Source organism: Triturus cristatus, chromosome 3_2, assembly GCF_964204655.1.
Source record: "Triturus cristatus chromosome 3_2, aTriCri1.1, whole genome shotgun sequence".
NCBI classification, from domain to species: Eukaryota; Metazoa; Chordata; class Amphibia; order Caudata; family Salamandridae; genus Triturus; species Triturus cristatus.
The window spans coordinates 956,902,232-956,925,764 of record NC_140584.1 but is presented as its reverse complement, the minus strand read 5'-3'; the positions used below and the strand labels follow the sequence as shown (position 1 = coordinate 956,925,764).

General features: G+C 45.4%; 1 protein-coding gene across 10 annotated transcripts in view; it reads left to right on the top strand.

The window, feature by feature from the left end:
- Positions 1 to 23,533, top strand: part of SYNRG (synergin gamma) — a 501,862-nt gene that overhangs the window by 133,748 nt on the left and 344,581 nt on the right. For all 10 annotated transcript variants that reach the window (XM_085649490.1, XM_085649489.1, XM_085649487.1 and 7 more), the window contains 2 exons: positions 567 to 644; positions 18,842 to 19,038. In XM_085649490.1, the coding sequence (XP_085505616.1) occupies positions 567 to 644; positions 18,842 to 19,038 (275 nt within the window). The remainder of the gene's footprint in view (positions 1 to 566; positions 645 to 18,841; positions 19,039 to 23,533) is intronic.

The window sequence follows — 23,533 nt, the reverse complement described above, 5'->3', positions numbered from 1 at the left end:
CAAATTAATGTGCTATTTATAGAAGTAACATTATTGAGATGTGGAGCTGGACCCTGTTTGAGGGCTGCTCATAGTTGACTATAAATAAATAGGAGTGTTCAAAATTCTAACGTATGCACCTTGTAGTCACTGTCTCACACAGCAGCTGTAGCTTTTCTAAACATGTAAGGCCCCTTGATAAATTGTGTTTGGTGTAATAAACAGGCATGTTTTTCCTTAATCACAAAAGTAGCAAGCATGGAATGTGCCATCCTGAATTGCTTTCTCTGTAGCTCTGTTTTGGGCAAATAATATAACAGTTCAGCAGACCTTCATCTATTTCCCTTCTCTTTGGGACTTCTAGGTGCTTATGCTAACAATTCGCATGTTGTGTTATCCATTTATATTTGATTGCAATTGGACTTCCGTATAAGGACCAAGAGACATAAATGGCCTTGTCAGAATTTTGACCTGTGGCCTCAATGGCTCTTTGCAGTATAGATAGTGACCATTTTTCTGCCTTAAATTTAGATACTTTAACTTTTTCTCTCTAATTTTCTTCCACCTACGTCTCTTTTTTTGCATAGGTATTGGGGTTTTTCCATCTCCGGATCAGATACAACCGATGGCGCCAGCTTGGCTGTACAATGACAGTCTTGTTCCAGGTAAACAGAAAAAATAGTTGAATGCTGTCCCACCAAATCAATTTATTTCACATGTATTCAAATTTCCTTTTTTATTGTATTGCCACGATGAACATTTCACGTTTTTACAACACTACATTTATCTTTATGATTATTTAAATGTGTGGAGCAAACTGGATTTTGAGTACTTTGTTTTTACATTTTGAAACCTAGGTGTACTTGTATCTTCTGCCTCCTTTGAAAGCTCATGGTTTCCACTGTATATAAACCGGGCCTCTGGAATTATGCGTCAGGAAAGGGCCAAATTATGTGGCATGGTTGAGTAAATTATGCTGCAAGAAAAGCCAAATCATGCTTCATTATGTTATCATCTTTGGGGTGAAGCCTACCAGACAGCACAGCTGTTTCGTTTGCGAACAACATCTTGGGGACATGTGGAAAACTTCCCTGTGAATGCATTCCAAATATTGCTTACCATTGGCTTTGTGGTTTGTAACTCACATTTGCTTCCTTTCCATTTGCTGGCTTTTTTGTTTTAGGTTGTGCAGCTTGAGTTTGTCCCTTCCGTGGCCCATACCCTATTTACTGTATTCTTCCACCAGTGCTCTCTTTATGTAAACACGCCTTTCAGTCTTGTTCTTATTTTTTCACATTTGCTGTGCATTCAAAGACCGAGGTCAAATGTCAGGCTCTGGCTTCCGAGGGAGCTTGGTGTTTACTTTTTTTTTCTCTGACTTGAAAGTGATGGGATTTATGTGACAACCATGCTAGCTACTAGGTGTGTGCTGGAGGAAGGCTGTTTGATGTTGGGTTTTTTTTCTAGCACATCACAACATTTAAATGAACTGTGCAGATATTTTGGAATATATCCGCACAAGTGAAGAACATTTTTGGTCATTCTGAAGTATGGTGGAAACTGATATTTTAATATGATCAGCACAAATCAATATGTTAATTGATAACAATTCCACACATCGTTTGTGTGTTGTATACTTTTATTAGTAAAACTGTATGTCTGTGCAAATGTAATGGTAATGTCAATTGAAGAGGTGTTGTCTGTAATGACAGTGTGCTACCACACCATGTATACTCCACTTTACTCCACACTTCTCTGTACTACTCCACACTGTCACTGCACTCTACTCTGCACTACTCTACACTGTCACTTCACTCCGCGCCATGCTACTCCACTCTGCATCAGTGCATTAATCTGCATCACTCCACACCTCTCTACTCTGCACCACTCTACTCTGTGGCAATGCACTATACCCCACTCTACTCTACTAGGTACCACTGCACTCCTCGTCACTGCACTCTACACCGCTCTACTTTATACCGCTCTACTCTGCAACACTGCACTCTATGCCACTGCCCTTTATGCCAACGCACTCTACTCTGTACCACTCCACACCAGTGCGCTCTATGCCACTCTAATCTACTCTGCACCACTGTACTCTACACCACCGCACTCTATGCTTCTGCACTCTACCCTGCCCCCTACTCTGCACCCCACCGTACTCTGCGATCCTCAGCGCTCTACTCTATGCCACTGCACTCTACTCAATCTAAATCCCATATTTGTAAAGCGCGACATATCGCCCCTAAGGGTTCCTGAGCGCCTGGGGCCGTCGGGGAGATTATATAAGCTGAGTTGGTGCTGGGATCGAACCATGAGCCCCGCGCTCCAGAGTCAGCTACTCTGGCCGCTGTGCTACACCTGTCACTGCGCTACACCTATATGCCACTGTGCTCTACGCCACATCACTGTTCTCTACACCACTATATTCTACAACACTCTATTCCACTGCACTGTATTGTACTCTGTACCACTGTACTCTTCGCTACTGACTGCTCTCAACGCCGCTACACTGCGCTTTCTGCCACTGAACGCTGTGCTACTCAATGCTACTCTACTCTATGCTACTGCACTCTACTCTGCACCACCCTACACCAATGCACTCTACTCTGCACCACCCTACACCAATGCACTCTACTCTGCACCACCCTACACCAATGCACTCTACTCTGCACCATTCTACGCCACTGCATTCTGCACCACTGCAGACTACTCTGCTTCCCTCTACTCTGCTTCCCTCTACTCTGCTTCCCTCTACTCTGCTTCCCTCTACTCTGCTTCCCTCTACTCTGCTTCCCTCTACTCTGCTTCCCTCTACTCTGCTTCCCTCTACTCTGCTTCCCTCTACTCTGCTTCCCTCTACTCTGCTTCCCTCTACTCTGCTTCCCTCTACTCTGCTTCCCTCTACTCTGCTTCCCTCTACTCTGCTTCCCTCTACTCTGCTTCCCTCTACTCTGCTTCCCTCTACTCTGCTTCCCTCTACTCTGCTTCCCTCTACTCTGCTTCCCTCTACTCTGCTTCCCTCTACTCTGCTTCCCTCTACTCTGCTTCCCTCTACTCTGCTTCCCTCTACTCTGCTTCCCTCTACTCTGCTTCCCTCTACTCTGCTTCCCTCTACTCTGCTTCCCTCTACTCTGCTTCCCTCTACTCTGCTTCCCTCTACTCTGCTTCCCTCTACTCTGCTTCCCTCTACTCTGCTTCCCTCTACTCTACTCTGCGCTGCTGCACTCTACACCACTCTGCATTACTGCACTCTACACCACTCTGCATTACTGCACTCTACACCACTCTGCATTACACTGCGCTGCTGCACTCTACGCAACTTTACTGTACTCTGAAACAATCTACTCTTTGCAACTCAATTCCACTCTACGCTATTCCAATCTGTGCCAGTGCAATGTTCCTGGTGCCAATCCACTCTGCACTACTCTATGCCACTGTATTCTACACTGCTGCACTCTACACAAATACACACTAAACCATGGTTCTCAAAACAAATGGACGCTTACGCCACTAGACTCTACACCAATGTACTCTGGAGCGCTATAATCCTCTATACTCTACAACACTATGCCACTGCACCCTACTTTAATATTGCACCCTGTCACTGTACTCTACGCCACTCTTTTCTACTCTGCACCACTGTACTCCACACCAATGCACTCTGATACTCTGCAACACTGCATTCTCTGCCACTCAGCTCTGAGCGACTCTACTCTGCCCTACTGCACTCTACTTTGCACCACTGTACTGCACTATACAACAGTGCACTCTATGCCACTGCCCTCTACGCCAACACACACTATGCAACTGTAATTTACTCTTCGCCACTGCACTCTGCACCACTCCAGTTTACTCTATTCTGAAACAATCTACTCTACACTACTGCACTATACTCTGCACCACTGCACTTCACACCATTGCAATCTATAGTCCGCCACTCTACACAAATCTACATCATGCCACTCTACACCACTTTACTCAAAACCAACGCACTCCATGCCAGCTAGTCTGCACCAATGCATTCTACACCACTATACTGTACTTTGCAACAATCTGCTGCTGCAACACTATACACCATTGCGCTCTAACTCATTGCACTCTTTGCCACCATACTTTGCTCAGCACCCCTCTACTGAAAGACTGCTCTCCTTGCCACTGCCCTCTTTGCCACTGCTCTCTACCACTCAACTCTACACCACTCCACTGCACTCTATACCATTCCATTCCACTCCACTTTACTCTACGCCACTCTTCTCCACTCTGCACCGCTCCACTCTGCACTGCTCCACTCTACACCATTGCACTCTACACCGCTGCAGACGAAGCTGCAGTATCTATACCACTGCACCTTGTCAAACTCCGCTGCTGCACTCTGCAACACTGCTTTTTACACTAGTGCACATTACTCTGTACCACTCCACGCCAGTGTACTCTGCCAATCCACTGTATGCCACTCTAGTCTGCAACACTGCTTTTTACACTAGTACATTCTACCCTGCACCACTCAATTGTACCTTGCATCACTCTACTCCACTTCGCTCTACTCAGACAATCCACTTTGCGTCCCTCCATTCTACACTGCCACTCTACTCTACACTACGTTACTAAAATGCAATATATCCCACTGCATTCCATGCCATTCTGTTCTACTCTGCATCACTGTACTCTATGCCACTATACTCGACTTTGCAACATTCTATGCCACTGCACTCTACGCCACTGACTGCTCTCTACCCAATAACACTGCACTCTCTGCCTCTACTCTCTCTGCCACTACACTCTATGACATTGCCCTCTATGGCACTACACTCTTTGCCACTCCCCTCTACACCTCCCCACCGCACCGCTCCCCTCCGCACCGCTCCCCTCCCCACCGCTCCCCTCCCCGCTGCACCGCTCCCCTCCGCACCCCTCCCCTCCCCGCTGCACCGCTCCCCTCCCTGCTGCACCGCTCCCCTCCCCTCCCCTCCCTGCTGCACCGCTCCCCTCCGCACTCTACAACCTGCCACTGCACTCTACAACCTGCCACTGCACTCTACAACCTGCCACTGCACTCTACAACCTGCCACTGCACTCTACAACCTGCCACTGCACTCTACAACAATCTACTCTGCACCACGCCACTGCAATCTACTCTGCACCACTCCTCTTCTCCATGCCGATGCACTCTTCGCCACTGCTCTGTACACCAATATGTTTGACGCCACTTTACTCAAAACCAGTAGACTCTATTCCATTGTACTCTACTGCAATATACTCTGTACGTCTGCACTGTACGACACTATACAACATTCTACTCCACTGCACTATACTCTTCAACATTGCACTCTGCCACTGTACTCTGCGCCACTCTATTCTACTCCCCATCAATGCTCTCTACACCACTTTACTCTGCACCTCTCTACTCTATACCACTGCCCACCAGTGCACTCTACGATACTCTCCTCTGCAACATAGCACTCTTCCACTGAACTCTACTAAACTAGACCCACTACACTCTACGCAACTCTAATTTACTGTGCACCACTGCACTCTGCACCTCTCTACTCTACACTATACTCTATGGCAATGCACTCTACTCTACCATACGCCTTCGCCACTGCACTCTACACCTTTCCAGGCTAGTCCACTGCACTCTGCAGTTTCCAGTCTAGGCAGATATACTTTTCCCCTAAAAGCCTCTCAGTTCGGTTGTATTTATTTAGACTGCAGCAAATATTGGCAGAACAGAGCAGGTAGCCCTGCAAGTTCTGTTACACTTTTTGTAAATTTGAGATTTTAAATACTAAATCATGTTGCTGCTCTTTTATCTGGATGTTTTTGTACTTGTATGGGTGGACATTTTGATACAAAGGGGAGTTCAAAGTAGCGAATTGCATGTTCTTTAAGGTGATAGGCGTGGCATGTAATTGCATGCTTTTGCAGCACGAGTAATTTTACACTCCCAAGCATTGCATATCCCGTCATCTAATGGCTGGAGTCAGAAAGTACAAGTTGTTGTTCTTCTAAATCTAAAACCTTCTGGTTGTTTTCGGCAGCAAGTTAAACCCTCCAGGTTTTTAATTTCGGCAGCCTCAATACACCTCATGAGATAGTAGTCTACAAATCGAGTGTAATGTTTGGACTTGCCCCCGTGGTATATTTTTTCTAGCATTTGAGATCCTTCAAAAATTTGCTGCGCCAACGGGTAATTATGACTGAAAGCAAAGAGCTTACACAATCCTCAATCAGCAGTTTGGAAGTTAATTTAGCTACCAGTTTTTGATTAAAGTGTATGTGTCTGAGTTGTGGCGGTAGACAGCAACGGAACTTAAGGGACCGGCTGAGCATGGGGTCTGACTTGGCGCTAAGAGGAAGAAAATGAACTGAGCCATCAAAATATTATTCATCTAAATCCTGCTACATAATTTTTAAACTATTTAAAAAAGAAAATACTAACGTTTAATGAGTATTTGTAAGTTTTATGTAGCCAGGAGTGCTCTGCACGCTGGGTTTTTAATCCAATACATACAACACTAAAATTAAAATACAGTCCCAGAATTCTTACTGATTTTGGATACGAGCCAGAAATGTCTCAAGGGGTCTCGTTACGTGGATGGAGGTGGGAGATTCATTGATTACTGATTTTACTACCAGCGGCGACTAATCTGCTTTCAGATATGCACCAGGATAAGATTAAACCACATTAATCTATATGTATCTGGAGTGGAGTCCGCTATTAGCTTCAGTAGAGATTGTAAGGAATGCGTTTCAAGAGTTCACAGGCCCCAGAAGGTGATTGGAATTTTTTGCTGCTCCTACTTTGACGCATGCATTAAAACAACACTGCTTATTTTTTTAACGCTTTGAGGCTGCCTCTGGGGGTCTAACGGGTTCCAGTTCACTCAGCCAATTCTCACCTGGTCACAGTTTGAGTATGCCCCAAATGTCAATTCCTTTTGCTTTAACACAGACGCGTTAAATAGCAATCTATGAAGTGATAGTGCAACAGATTCCATGAATGATTGCCCACTGTGCTGATATGGAGAAAAGGAGAAGAATGAAACTGTTGCATGTGTTTTCTGGACTCCATCCTTGAAGTCCCACTTTATGTATAACTTCTATAAATAAAGGTGTTGTTGAATCAACCCACCCTGCTTAATTTCAGGCTCACCCTTCCTTGGATGCTCTCGTGCCTTTCAGTCATTAATCTGTCACAAGATTGCCCAAACGTATGCCATGTCCAGTTGAGATGTTTCTGTGATTAGCGGATATGGCTGAGTGAGACGTCTGAAAGGATCCATTCTAAAGTCATGCCTACCATCTTCGGCCTTTTGGATCTGAATATTGAGTTCACACTCTCCTGCTGGTAATCACCTTCCTCTTATTTTAAGAAGCATTCCCCACACTGTTGTCCTTACTGCACTTGTACTGGCATTGGCTTTAAGCTACCTTTTGCCTTCTCGGAGTCCCAGAACATAAAATCTCCCTTTCCAGGCGGTGCTCTGTTTTGACAGGAACAGTAGGCATGCTCCCATCTCTCTAATATAAACCGTTTAAAAACGGCATTAAAAAAATGCCTCTTCGTGATTGTTTCTGATGCGAGGCCAGAGCACAATGGATCGTCTTTCCCTCCTTTGGGGCAAATCTGTAAGTCATTGTACATGTACTGGAGGGAACTGAAGACTGCAGAGTCCTACTCCGAAATCTGCCTCGCGCCTTCTCTGCAAGGCACCCACCCTACTATGACTCCACGAGCAGAAACCGCAATCGATGCTGAGCCCATATGGCAACTCACAGCAACATGACTTCTAGGTATCATGGGGAACAGGGGAGCTGCAAGCACAGCAGATCTTCACATATTGCTTCTGTCACGACTCGCCCAATTCCTGCCCGCTGCTTAGCGGAACAGCAGTGAGAAGAGGCAGCATGGTGGATGGCCAGCATGTAGAAACTGGCTAGCAGTAAGGTCTGATGACCCCATCCGTCAGTCTGGGACATGTCTGCTTGGTAAAAATACTCACCCCTTAATGCTAACTGGAGGATCATGGAAAAGAAAGTAGGAAGGTATACTCGTATACAATGTGAGACTCAACCTGGTTGGGTGACTGGAAGATGGGGGTATCCCACTAATTTTTAGAGCTGTATATATTTTACCTGTGAACTTAATAGCTGTGTCTATAGTGTATGATGCCGGTAGAGTATGCATTGGACACCTGTTCATGTCGAAGATGGTGATAGAGTGAGAGCTTCCTCCTCTCGCTCCGGGCCCATCTCCCAGGGCTGTCCGCTCCCTGCTAGTCACCGATGCTCATCTCCGGGTGCCCTTGATCCTGCTACACTGTGGGACATCGCTGGCACTATAAAACTGTTCCGTGGGGTGTTTCACACAGGCACGAGGGTCACAGCAGCTGAAGAAACGTACGCCTGCGCGCCCTTGGAGGACCCACTGGTACAATTGAGGCCCATCCCAGGCACTAGCCCTCCCTCCTGCCGCTCAGGTGGAGGCTTTCCCTGGCCATAAGAGAGTCCGGGACCGCGGCCAGAGCAGGGCCCGGTCTGACTGAATCTTAGACTATCATCAGAACCAATAGTACATTCACAACGTGCAATTCACTGCCCTCTACTGCAACAGCTCCCAAGGAGAGAATGAAAGACCAATGCAATTAATGTGGCTTAATCAAGGGTGTAGCCTTTTATTCACTTAGTCAAATAGTATCATTGCAAAATGATAACCATAGTTAAGCAGACATTGTTATGAGAATACAGGACGTAAGATCAACAAAGACATGCATTATTGTTATGAGAATGCAGGACATAAGGTCAGCAAAACAGTTCAGACTGTGCAGGCAATGCAAAGGTGTCTCCACCTTCCATCACAGATGAACACTTCCAGAAGGCCCCTTTCCTTAACCATCACCCATGCCCTCCATCAAGGGCATACATACCTTAGTAGGAACTTTCCCCTCCTCTCTCAGAGGGATGGGCAAGCAATACCCACCATTCCATACCACCACATCCACCAGGGCACTGCATGGTGCTCCGTCCCTGATGGGGTACCTGTCTCCAGGCAAATCCCCCAAAATCTTCAACTCCATGCATCACAGTGTAGGGCAGTAAGGTCCATGACCACCAGCAGCCTGCCCAGTGCGCACACAAATAAACACCCCTCCACGGGGAAAGTTCAGTAAATCAATCCACAATTGGGGTAGCCTCCTTTTCTGCTAAAAAAAAATTGGGCCAATTCTGCCTTTATCCAGGAGTGGCTGGGTGGGTGTGAAAATTCGGTAAGATGGATACCGGTGCGCAGTGGAGGAAAAAAAGGTCAATCCTTTGCCTCGCGATGTCTTTTATATACTGCGGTCCCGGACAGCGCCCCCGGATGACTTCACGGGAGACCATCGTTTGTGGTGACACCGACTAGCGACTAATGGCGCCCCTCTGCTATTTGCAGGGGGTGCCAGACCAGTAGTGGTGTGGGCCGGGCTGCCGGGCCTTAAATCGGGCCCACTGAGGTGCTAGGAACCAGCAAGTGGAACTTATCCAATCCCCTTTGGACAGACACAGACTAGCAGCCTGGATGCAGCCCCTGTGCCTTACAGCGAGGCGTGCTTATGGGCACACAAGAACTGGGCAGGGGGCCAAAGCCCGGCACTCACTGAGGGAGCTCCCTGCCATTTTTTTTATCCCTGTGTGAATGGCATGATGATGTCCTTCAGGATGGAGGCATTGATCCCTAAGGCAACAGACTGCCTAGTTAGCAGTCAAAAGCTGAATCCAAACTCTGCCATTTGTAAGCGATACCCACCTCACCCTACCCGCCTCACTGAGTACTAATAACGATCTTTCTAATTTCAACGTTGTGACTTTGACATGCGCTGCCGGGGCAGGTGCCGCTTACTACACCCACAAACCTGACAAGACAACTCTCTCTCGGATGCTGGCAGGGCTCATGGACAGCATTTCAACGAAATGCCAAGGGTAGTGAAAGCGACATCTCATGACCTTTGACCCCAATTATATCACAGGAAGGGACGTCATTTGACCTTTGTCCTAAGGTTATCCTAGGAAGTGATTTCACTAAAACTCACATCCTCTTTTATCCCCCCCCCCCTTCTAATTTTAAATCTCTCTCGCCCTCATCAGATTTCTATTTTGTGTATTTCTCTGCAGTGCTTCATATCTCTTGTCCTTTTCTGTCGTTGTCGTGTAGTTCCTATAAATCTATATAGGATCTGCACATTTTGACAATATAAACTATGAGATTGGTGTCCAGACTGATTCCAGACACCCCAATGAAATGTTAGTCTGTAGACCAGCTAGCTCACAGTGCCACTATGTGCCCCTCTTACCAAGGAAAAAATAGTTTCTGGCAACTATCGAACATGACAACCCAGACCCATCCGGCATCGTGAAAACAGTACAGTACTTTTCGCCCAGTCACTCGTGCTCATTATGTCTCAGAGAAATATACAGAATAAACGATGGGGATGTTTACAATAAGCATTTATTGAACCAGCGTCATTCTAGTATAAAATGTGTGTGCTGCAACAACTATAAGACAGAAACAGATCTATACAGTTATAAGCACCAATATAGTAAATAGATGGTAGAATTCTACCATAGTGCTAAAATGGTGAATATAACCAGGCATTTAAAAACATGACGGCCGTAATGCGTACTCCTACGATGTAAACCATAACTAACTGTATCCAAGTGTACCTAGCATGTATGTAGGTGTGTAGCCAAAAATCCCCCTAGGAAAAAGCCAACCATATTACCTGATGAGAGAGCGAAGGACCCCATCTTGGTCTCGAGTTGGACACCCAGAGAGGGATTTCAGACCACTGCGTGCTGGAGTATCTGCATGCAGGGACCTCAGCATCTCGTGTCCGCATGGAAGTCTTTTTTTTCTCTTGTTTGCCCAGTGGGGTTGTGGTGCTTTTATACCCAAAAGGTACCCTCAGGGGTTCTACCTAGATGTGTCATCGTACTGAGGGCATGTCGACCAACGATGACTATTGTGGTGACCCTTATACACAGTTATTATGCAGAAGATGGTAATCCTGCTGTGATACTGAGAATCCCCATGCATAATTAAATTAGGCTAGTTTTAGGAGAAAACCACACAACCTTTATGAAGCACCTACCTAGGTTAAAGGTCGGCACCAGAACCATTATGTAGAACAATGGTAGGACAGCTGTAGGTAAAAGGTTGTGCTACTATCTAGGCCTATATTGGGGTACATTGGGGTTCATAACACCCACTTCTCATCTGACTGGACAATATAATTACATATGCAAAAGAATTCCCTTCTAAAAAGCATAAAAACATTGCTTAAATGTTAGTGAAAAAATATTTAAAAGCATGTCGTATGTAAAAGTGATATACAAAACGCAAAAAAAAAACGAAGTCCTTTAAATATCTTAAAAGCTCTAGAAGTCCTCTAAATAGTTAATATACAGTTCTAGTAACTGAGCACTCCTGAAAGCCATAGTGCTCAGTGAGAGCAAGAATGTAAACATTTTTTTTTTTTAATTAATTTCCAATTTTGATTGTTTTTTAAAAGAGGCCGAATGGTTCCCAGCACACAGAGCCAAATGTTTGTGTCCTGTGTGGGAGATGCAACATCACTGCTGCTTGCCTTCGCAGACGACGGCCCCTGTAAAACCTCTTGGATCAGGTCAATGGAGCAAAGTTGATCTTCTCTGGTTCCTACAGCCATTGCTGAGGAAGCACTTGAAACATCCGAAGCCTGTGTACTTGCAGTAGAGCCGGTGTCCATTCCAGCAGGCGCTGAAGCGTGCCGTGGTCACTCTAAGAATGCCGACATCAACATGGGAATACGCTGAGGACACTGCACTAGGTGGGCCTTTAACCGGTCCAACAGTACATCCAGGCCCGGAGGCACAACTGATGGAAGTGGAGACAGAGGTCCAACACACATTCTTGTCCGCAGAATAAGCAGCGAAGTACCAGCAAGACTTAGTCAATCCAGACTGGTCTCTAAATGATAGGAACCAATGCTCGCTTAGCTCCCGAAGCCGAGGTGTGCCCAGATCGAGTACCATGCGTTCACTGCAACGTTACTCCAAGAATGCTTTTTCCATCTCTTTGGTGTTTAGGACATCCTTTGCGTAGCAGAAAAATTAAAACCAGGATACCCACTACCAGGATCAGCCGAAGCCCTCCAAAAACGCTTCCTAATGTGGAGTGCTTGAAAGCTGGAATCTCTACGAAGACTGTCTGAAAGGTACTTAACAGTCCAGGACCTATGTTCTTAAATAAGTGTAAAATTCCCTTTGTATCAGACAAGTTAAAGTTATGATGTACCAGTTCCCCGAAATGGAGCGGGAACTTAGCTCATACTAGTGCCTGTATCTCTGCTGAGGACCGTGCAACCTGAAGACCAAAAGTCTCTCGGGCGGAGGTTCAGGCTAAATCCTTCTGTAAAAGAATGGCTTTCAGTCGGCTCAGAGAATCAAACTGTATAAAGGAAACATTCAACGAAGGCCATAACGGCACCTCCCTGACTGTGTGGGTTGGTGGAAACAAAACTTGCATACAACAAGTAACCCTGGAACTCAATGTGATAAGATATGCAATGCCTGGCAGCATCCCACAACAACCTTGATCATTCAGCATTAAGTAACTCCCATTCGAGAGCAGCTTGAACACCGGATGAATCACAGCAGATGGGGATCATTTTAAATGACAGGATATGTTTGCGACTGAACCGTTACAGGTGTCCTCTCTCATATCACCACTCTCCCTGGCCCATCTTTTCCAGTTACTGCCATCTTGTCTCCTTTCTCCATGTTGTCATCAGCCTACTCTTCCTTTCTACATAACTTGACTGTTTCACCTGTCTCCCTCTCATATTTATCCCTTTTTTACCTGTCTCCTCCATTAACCACCTGTTTCCAACCTGTCTGTCTCTTTATCATCTGATATGTTTCCTCTGTTCTCTCAGCTAAATTCGTCGTTGTCGTCTTTCTTTTTACTCTTGTCTTATTCGAGTCTGTCTCTTTATCATTGGTCTCTTTCTCTCTTCTTTCACCCTCACTCACTCTGAGCTGTCTCGCAACAGCCTGTGTTTATCACACCTTTCTTACTGACTGCCTTCAACTCTCACCTGTCTTACCCTCTCACTTTTCTTATTTCATTTTCCTCCCTCCTTCCTTCATGTTTCACTACCTCCTCCTCTCTGTGATGCATATCTCTCTCACAACTGTTTTCTGTCTCAGCACTGTATTCTCTCTCATACACATGCGCGGGCACACACATTCTCGTGTATTACATTACTTTATAGTGTCTCTTTTCTCTTTTCCATTCTTTCCCCTTTCTCTGGTGCTCTCTCTCATGCCTCTTCTATATTTCCCTTTCCCTCCAAAGGCAGCTATAGAAATAGACACCCTTTTCCAAGTTCGTTGTTTTTTGCTTTTTTAAAAATTCTTTTTTTTTTTTCATGCACATGTTGCATATCTTAGGGGCCTCTCACAAAGGAGCCATAAGGTTACAAATGGTTTAATATGATAGCATTTTTTTACTGAATGTGCTTTACATGGTTACCTTTTCTACAGGTGAACAAAAGTAAACACAGCTCCGGGAGCCCTGTTTAATTTCTGTTCCTTGCAATGCATTTGCTACCTTTGCGGCTAGAGGTCACAAAGCCAGCTGCGACCCCTGGATACCCCTAAATGACATCCATGCAAGTGCCCCAAGGCAATGCAGTCTGTTTACCCCTAATCTTCCCCCTTAAAATCAACCGCCAGTTGCACTTAAGTAAGGGATATTCACCATCCCCTTCTCCCCCCTCATTGAGAATTTAACAAGCTTCACCCTAACACCATTCGCAGAACCACTAGGCCCTTCTGTGGGTGAAGGACTAAAGGACACTGGAACAAATGGTTGGTAAGTTTATGGATCCAGTGAAATGGTTATATAGACCTTTCCCCGAAGATGGGAACTCTTCTTTTGGGGGTAGGGGGGAGAGTTGCAGGGGTTTAAGATTTGTGGAAGTGAATTTCCCATGGGGGCTTTGAACGCAACTATAGCCCTTACCGCTGGACCGAAATACACCAAATTTAGCAGAAACTTAGCTTTTGGTTCGTAGATTACACTTTCAGTTATTTGGTGTAAATCCATTCAGTGGTTTGTGAAAAATTAAAGGAAATCCAAATTTTCATATCTACGACCGCAAAGCCTTCGCCAATAATGACAAGCTTTTGCAGAGCTCTGATTGGCTAACAACGCTTCAACCAGGAAGTGCTGGCAGCCGTTTTAGGACCCCGCTTCAGCTGAGCTCCAAAAACGAATACCCTAACCCCGTAGCCTCGGTCCTCTGGTACTAGAGGGACCCCGGCAAGGCAAAAATATTTGCTAATATCTGTCAATTTGAAGGAGAAAAACCAGCGAGGTCTCTCACACTTGCTTTTAAGGAAGCCGCCGGGTTGGCCATGTCCTGGGGGCATGCGTATTTGATTAAAATAAGGCTTATTTTTGCTCCGGGTACCACCACTTCTCCAAGACTATTGCGAGGTGCGTGGCCCCGGAGCCTCCTTGTTAAAATGTAGTGGTGGCGCATGAATGCTGCCCCATTCCCACTGGCCTCAAGGACCACCACATCCCAAGGGACAGTAATAAAAATATTTGAGAGGGGGTGCACGGACCCCCCCTCCCAGCCGCAGGTACCACCACCTCCTCGGGGCCAGCCTGTGCATGAAGGGATGACCCCCCCCCCCCCCCTCCTGGAGCCGCTAGTTCTGCAAGCAAAAGCAAGCACTCCGCTTCCCAGCATGGGGAGCTGCCAAACCGTTCCTGCTTGCTGGAAGCGGAGTTTTCATCCCTGTCCCTGCCCACAGGCATGTGGACAGAGAAAGAGATCAAAGGATTGCTCTTGCATGCAGGGAACTGCATTTCCAACAGCTCCTTGCATGCCGTAGATATGCAGGCTGGGACTTTGTGGGCCTTGAGGCTCCCTCTGCGGTCCCATAGCACACTGGTCGCCCTGGGTGGGCTCCACGACACCCTGGGATATGTATGTGGGCCCCGGGGGAAGGGGTTCCCGGAACTAAATTCAGCCTGGGTTGGGGGGTGGGGCAGCCCCCCCTCCCTCCCAATTGAATCTTGGCTGGGTCCTGATGGATGGGGTCGCTGGGGCCAAAAGAATCCCAGGGAAAATGGCAGTGCTATCCCCTAACCCCATTAAGTTGTGGCCAGGCCCTGGGTGATGGTGTCCCCAGGTCTTTCTGGGCCTGATGCTCATTTCATAAAAACTGAACCTCAAAGGAAGGCACTTACAAATATATACATAGCAGGTTCCCCCTTTGAAGCTCTACTTTTGTAAAAGACAAAAGATCCAAGCAAAGCAACCATGTTTTCTCCTCTATTCCATCTAGAAAAACGATTCTTCGTGGAGGTGACTGCATCATTGATCTATTGGAGCGCAATCTGTATGTAAGTGTGACGAGTGGTTCTATGTTGTCCTGTCCTGGTGAGAGCAGAGTCCATGGTTATCCCTTTAAATTGCTAGGAGTATGCAAATGTGCAAACCACTTGGATGCTTCACTGTTTGGCTCCACCCACCTTAGTAGTATCAAAAGGTCTTCCTGCCTTTTACCAGGATGAGGGACAGCTTAACAGCCCCCCAGCGATTTTCGTGAGTATTTCTTGTTGCCGAGGAATATGAGGACATCTCCACCAAACAAAGTAGCACTTATTTCATGTAGTTAAGAGGAAGGACATTTTGTATGGTGGAGATTTACCTCTTGGTAGTCTCATTGTCTCCTTTATAGGAGTATTCATGTTATCACATATTTCTGGATAAAGATGCACCAGGAACAATCACATTTTGAAAACGCACTGGTAACATTTCCTCTCGCTTCATTACCCAGCTGTAGTGTAGAATATGTACTGGACATTTACTCAAGGAGGTAGCACTAAGTAAATTAATCAGTAGAAAGAATGCCACTTGGGTAGATATTTTGTGCAAAACTGTGGACTCTTTTTGGATAAAACTGTAGGTGCAGTTCCTTTGTGGCCTGGTTGCCCACACAGCTACTGACACTCCGACACAGACACTCACTCCGACACTCCGACACAGACACTCAGTCACACACTCCGACACTTACACACCCTCTCAGACACCCAAGCACCCACTCACGGACCCATACAGCCAATCACACATCCACTCTTAGACGCATTCAGACACTCATGCATCCACTAACAAGCCAACTCAGACACTCATGCACTTAGACTGACACACTCATGGAGACACTCACAAACACACTTCGACACTCACACCTACTCACAGTCCCACTCATAGGCTCACTCAGACACTCATGCACCCACTCACAGACCCAGTGGGGTACTTATGCAGCCACTACCAGACCCATACGGACACTCACACACCCACCCATTCACACACCCATTAAGACTCTCTTTGGGGCAGACACTGCCTCAATAGATCACCTCTAACACCAATCAAGATCCATCTCCCATTCTACAACTCTCTGGCGGACATTCGCACCCATCTTCTTGTAACATTTCCGTTTTACTACTCCGGTTGCCACCAACGGACACGCCTCTGCTCACTGCACTGCTAATAATAGCCATTTGGCGTTGGGAAACACCTTTAGGGACACAACCCGGGACATTACCCCCGTTACCCTTCGCCAAAATTCCTGCATCACTGGGCACTCCCATAGGATATGGAAGAAGGTGCCCTCCTGAGCACAGCCCCTAATGCACTGTGAGGTATCCGCTGTCCCTAGCCTATGTAAAAGAGTGCTGGAGCAATGTGACCTATGCAGGATTTTAAGTTAGACTAGTCTGAACTGGCCTTGAATAACTATTTCCTGGGGACCCTAGATAGCCTCAGCCCAGTCGTAGTCATCACCTTCTCCTAGGTCTTCCGACCAAGCATTTCATAGGGCTCCCAGTAAGTATGGGGAGTTTATCAATTTCCTATAAATCGTGGAGGATACCCCTTTATCAGGTATGGGTTCGCTAAGCAAGCGGTCTTCCAATGGCGATGCATCTGGCAGGTATGTACCCTCACGAATATGCACAGGCAGTGCATAAAACAACTGTAGATAGCAAAAAATATTCAGTTTCCGCCAACTCGTATTCCTGATGGAGAGCCTCAACCTTATCCGGGATCCATCTCTCCACACGTCACCCAACTGCTCTACACCTATTGTCGCCCATTGGATGCAGCCTATTAAAGGGCAAACTTCATGGAGCAGGTCACTGTCACAGAGGGGTCTGCGAGGTCAATTTATCTTTATAACCCAAATACCCATCAGCCTCCCTCCAAATCCCAGTGTGTGGTGGCAATTTCTTTTCCCGTTTTCGGCAGTAGAGGACCGCCTCCTAGTCTCCCACTGTCATTACTTCTCTCTTGACACAATAGGCCAGTTACTGTCTGAGAAGACCCAGTTGTTGACCACCAGTAGCTGTGAGGCCCAGTAGTATCTCCTTACGTCTGGGATTGCGAACCCCCATCATCAACACTTTGGAGTTTCCTAGTGCGCTGTGTGGTGCTCCGCTATTCCACTAAAGCAAACGGAGTTCATGTTCCACTTTACGAAAGCACTCCATCGGAATCAAATAGGGTGTGTTCTAGAGCACATATAGGAGTTGTGGGAGGTTCATTTTATAGAGTGCTGCCCTACTTGTTAAGGATGATGGCTGGGTGCGCCAATGTGCCACATCAGCGCTGCGTCTCTCTAGTTGGGGGGTGGGGAGGGAGTAGGTTTCTCTGTATGAACAATCGTTTATCACTGGTCACTTAGATACCGGAAACTCTCGGTCCCCACTGGTGCAGTGCATTCGGTCCAGAGCCGGAGCAGGGCTCCCAACAAGGGGAAGGTGATGGATTTTGACCAATTGATTTAATATCTGGAGTAGCTACCGAATAGATCAAAAGTATTTAAGATCTTGGTGACGAAAAATACAATCTTGTGGCATATAGTATAACATCACTGGCATATAGGGAGACCTGTTCCTCCCAGCCTCCGTCTGCTCTGATTCCTTATATCAATGGGTCCTGGCGAATCCAGGCTGCTAATGGCTCAAGTGCCAAGGTGAAGATCGGGGACAAGAGTGGGCACCCCTGCCGGGTAACTTTGTGTGGTGCAAAACACCAGATGTTGTCCCATTAACTCGCACCCAGGTTCTAAAAGCAGTTGAAGATTCTTACTAGGAAAATCTATGAAATCAGTCTGGTCATATGGTCATTTACCATCGTAACTTTAAAAATTATTGAACTCAGTGGGTTAGTCGTATTTTTATTCTGTGTGATCTTAAGACCTATTTGTGAATGTTTTTATAACATTGTGTTTAAAATTGTATTGCTAATTGTCATGGCCGGTTACGACTGAAAACAATAAAGATTTGCTGTGATTTGGGAAGACTATCATGGCTAAACTGCACAAGACGCATTTAACTTTTTCCTGACAGCCGAAAGTAATCTTATTTGCTGTAAAAAAATAAAAAAATTGAAAAAAAAAATGTGACCTCCACCTGATGTTTTTCAGTAGTTTTAGTGATAACTTGGGAAAGTTGTTGGCTACCAAACAATATAGAGGACTTACATTTTTCAAGTTTTATGTTAAGATTTTTATGTTAAGCACTTGCTGTTGTATGACCTTCTTATCGTGATTTATATGGTACATATATTGAGATTTTGGACCCATAACAATGCCATTAATTTTAGATTGAAACTGTTTCGATAAAATAACAAATTTGAAGCAGTGAATTGTCATGTTGTCATACATAATGTTTTGGTTTTACTTGCATTGAAATAAGGCAAAAAAAGACCTGACGATAATACAAATAATCAGTGTACTAATAAAACGTTTTCTGCTCTTGCAGATCTTTATAGGAGAATTTTGGAAACCACTATGACTCCCACTGGAATAGATACTGCTACACTGTATCCTATTCTGTTGTCATCTGGACTACCTAGGGAAACCTTGGGACATATATGGGGATTATCAAATCGGACCACTCCAGGAAAACTTACTAAAGAAGAACTGTATACTGTTCTGGCCATGATTGCCATTTCTCAGGTACAGCACTAATCCACATGCTTTAAACAAATTATTGCATTTTCTCTGTTATGTGCTGTTGATACAGAAATGTTAACATTTTGCAGAAAATCATGACATCAGTTCAAGAAAGGTTAAAATAATTGTTGGAAGTGCTTTTGACATTTGCTTAGGTGGTTTGGTATATTCTGTCCGGGCTACAACAATCAAGGCAGATTTAATGAACTTGTAGCTCTCTGTTGCTAATATTAATATTTACTCTTTACTCCTACGCTTTTCATACCTACTTAGAATGCCTGACACGAAGACCAGAAAAAGCAGTCCCTATAGAAAGCATGGATTTTCTTTGTTCTTTTTTTAATCTTTTAATGTTTTTTACAGGTTTCACATGATTGGTATTTTCACTAACTGTCTTAGTGCAGTTGACAGTTTTTTTTCCCCCCACCTATCCACAGGAAGTCAGGGAAGGCCTTCTCCTGGGGCTCAAGCTTGTTTGGACATTACCTCTGATTTTGCTTTTCCGCATTCCTGTAAGAGTTCATTTGTTTTAAAAATGTGCTTTCTTCCTCTATGCATGTCGTCAAAGATTTGATTACAGGTTATTATTACATTGTTTGCAACGCTACCTTTGGGAATCTCAACTGGTGAATTCTTGTTATTTCTTTACCAGAGTACAGCCAAACTCGCTGAGGATAAGACTTCACTTGATATTAAAGTAACGTATGATACTGCAGGTGACCAGTGACTCTAATGACATTCTGCTTCTTATGTCATTGTATGACACCAACTATCTTATTTAGATAATTTAGATTATCTAAATAAGATAGTCCTCCTTATCTTATTTAGATAAGGAGGATTTGGGAACCTAGTTCGACTTCACCTACCTGTTCCAGTGGGGATTGTCAAATCCTCCAGTCTGGGACCCACAGTGGTCTGTGAAGAAGTGAAATCTTTATGCCCTAAACACTTGTAAGTGCCTCATTGTAATAAATGACAAAATTACAGCAATTTGGATCTCGTAGTGATGCACAGCTCATTCACATCTGATAAGTTCATTACAAAATTATAGAATAGTGTATGCTCCGCTTACTAACCCACGATTTTGATCTATTCCCGTGAAGGTTTAGCCTCACTATCTCCTTGGACAAGAGTTTCATTACTGCTGTTTCTTGGGTGGAACATAATTGTGCCAGGTAGCTTGAAAAAATCCAGACTGTTGGTACAAATAAAGGCAGTAATTTTAAAGTCTTATTTACTGCACTTACAAACTGCACAAGTGTGCTATGAAGAACATGTTATTGTTTACAGTCTCTCTAAATTGCAAAATTCGAGAAGAGGCTCTGCAAGTTTCAGTATTTGTCCCCTTGATTGTTCCTTCTCATGTACATTACGAAAACAAGGCACCCCTTTTCCTTGCAATTATTTCCATATGCTTGGTTTCTAACGAATTATCTCCCTTTTACACTGGGACAGCTCTCCCAATACCGAACACTGCTGTGGCAACCCTGATCTTGTCTTAGATCCTGCACCTTATCAGGGATGCAAGGCAGCAGAGTTTAGACTGCCATTACATCTTGGATTCTCTATGATCCCCCGCAGATCCCTCTTGGTACATTCCTAGATTCGATTCACTGGGGCGATTTTTAATTGACATAGACTTTCCCTTCTTTAGATAGGACAGTGTTCATCAGAATATACAATTTTCCTAACCGAAATAGGTGTCTCTTCTTGTTGAATGCTGTGACTACGTGCATTGATGTTGATACTAGTGCCAGTTCATAACTCCATCCGCACTGTGGGGTGCCACTTCCCCCTTACCCATCAGCAACTTGAGGTCCTAAATGAAATCTCAAGAGGTGTCCACCCGTGGGACAAATCTAATACAACAGGCAACCAAAAATGTGCCGCAGCACACACCACAGTGGTAACCATCTGCGTAGCAGTAGAGCCTTGCCAAACTCCACCCAAGGCAAAGGTGAGCACTACCTTAATTTCTTCTTCCCACTCGTCACCAGTTTTTGTAGTAAAGTCTACACATTGCGGGGTCAGTTAAGTAGGTTTATTTCCACAAAAGAAAGGCAACTTGACAACCACTTAGCTAGATCCCAACAGCTTCTCAACCGTCTCACCAAGAATATTCCCGTATGAGCATTCCAAGAAGCCGCCACCCACCAGCATTCCATTGTCTCTAAGAACACTACAGTCCAGTGTAGAGCCTATTTATGTGCAGTGACATTTTGAGGCTGGCTCACTCATAGCAGTGGGAGGAGAAGGGCCATATTTCTGGCATCTAAGGGGCCTCTGCCAGACCAGTCGAGCAAATGGTTGGTGGCAGTGGGCAGAAAGAAGGAAGAAGCAACTGCCACATGAGCGAATAACTAACTCTAACTCCCTGCTAAATAGACATGCACACAGCCCTGGGAAGACATGGAAGACCTTATGTCACATCTCCCAGAAGAATACAAGAAAAGGGCTAAAATCTGGTTGAAGATGTAAAAACATTGCCAACTCCTGTTTTAAGTTGACCCTTGAGTCTGCAGCTATAGCAAGCAGACAACTGGCAACGGACTCAGTCCCGAGGCGACCTGTGGTGGCTTTGCATCTGAGGATTTAAACCAGATGTTATGTCGAGGAGTGGATCAGACTCTAAAGTCAATCCAGGTGTACAGACCTTCATTCAAAAGAGAAATTCCTCTGGACAGGAGAAGACTGTGGAAGCAGGCTTTCAGCACACAAGGTGAAAGACAAATTGAAGGCAACCAGTTTTCGGTATATACTCGGTGATCACCGCAACCAAAAACCTTTTTTACAGGTAGAGAAAAACCAAGGGTGGAAATTCAAGGGTATGTGCTTTCAGTTCCTCACAGTCCCCGGGACGCAAAACAGAGCGGATAAAAGACTTTGGCAACTGTAGTCCGTAGATCTTTCCCTTCAGCCAACGCGTTTCCAAGCTGTTTGCTCCTTCTTCCTGGACTGAATGGCTTTTGCGATCTTATCAACAGCCCCACGTGCATTTAATTATTCTGCACTCCAGTGCGTCTTCTTTGTAGCTTTGCAATATGGGACTTGTAGTCTTAATTTCACCCACAGTGGGTTCCGCAAAATGTCATTATTAAATTAAAAGGGTCAAAGTGCTTTATTTCCATGCACTGTGAAGGGAAAGATTTACGGATGTAATGCCACCTTCAAACGAAATAAAAATATGGCAATGTCCTACCTGCTGTGGAGTGCTTCTTCATTGCTGAGCACATATATATATATATATATATATATCCATCGAAAACAATTGCTTGTTAAGAAGGAGCCACCAGGTACGTAGGTTTCTTGCCGTAATTTATTTGGAAGAAAGCACATAGCACAGTTCAATGCTTCACCAAAATCTAGTCCCTCCCGACGCGTTTCGTGTCTCCTGACACTTCATCATGGGATCAGGGCTTGTGTGAGTTCTGGAACTAGCGAAGGCAGTACTTAATGAAATTAAGACCTTGCCCATGTGGGCGTGGCCACCCCGTGGCCTGTTGGTCTTCGTAGTGCCGGAGTCTTCTCTAGCGAGTCGCTGTTCCATTCACTTAATGAATTAAATCCCCAGTGGGTTGGGAACACACTGTTACTGAAGAAAGTGCAGCTTACATCCTCCAAAAAGGCCGTACCACCCTTAAACCACTGCGTCGGTTGGCGCGATGGCAGGGCTGCACGCGAGTGCAGCGGGGCTCTCTTCGCGACTCAAGCAGGGCCGCTTCAAATCCATCGAAAACAATTGCTTGTTAAGAAGGAGCCACCAGGTACGTAGGTTTCTTGCCGTAATTTATTTGGAAGAAAGCACTTAGCACAGTTCAATGCTTCACCAAAATCTAGTCCCTCCCGACGCGTTTCGTGTCTCCTGACACTTCATCATGGAATCAGGGCTTGTGTGAGTTCTGGAACTAGCGAAGGCAGTACTTAATGAAATTAAGACCACGCCCATGTGCGCGTGGCCACACCGCAATCCTCTGCTGATGACATATGTGTCTATATGAAAAAAAAATATTTGTAATATATGTATAGCTAAAATTTAATGGAAGAAGACATGGGCAAATAAGTGTCTAAATACAGTATTAGATCAGCAGAAGATTGCGGTCGCGTGAGTTATAGTTGCCTGCACGAACTATAACGGGGGAATTTCATTGGTTTTTTATCAGTAAAATTTCCAGCTAACTATCATGTGTGAAACCTATGGTTTTTTCACTGAATTTGCAAGGTTTTTTAAATGCTAATTCCTAACTATAACGTGTGTGAAACCTATGGTTTTTTCAGTGAATTTGTACGTTTTTTTAAATGCTAAGTTACTTTACGCCATTCGTGGCGTGCGCGCCCACTTAACGCAGTTCGTTCCGTGCGCGCACGGTGCGCTTCGCGCACCGTGCGCGCACAGTGAGCACGCGGTGCGCTTCGCGCACCGCGCGCCCACTTTACGCAGTTAGTGCCGTGCATGCATGTGCGCACCGTGCGCACATGGAGGACATATGATGCGCTTCGT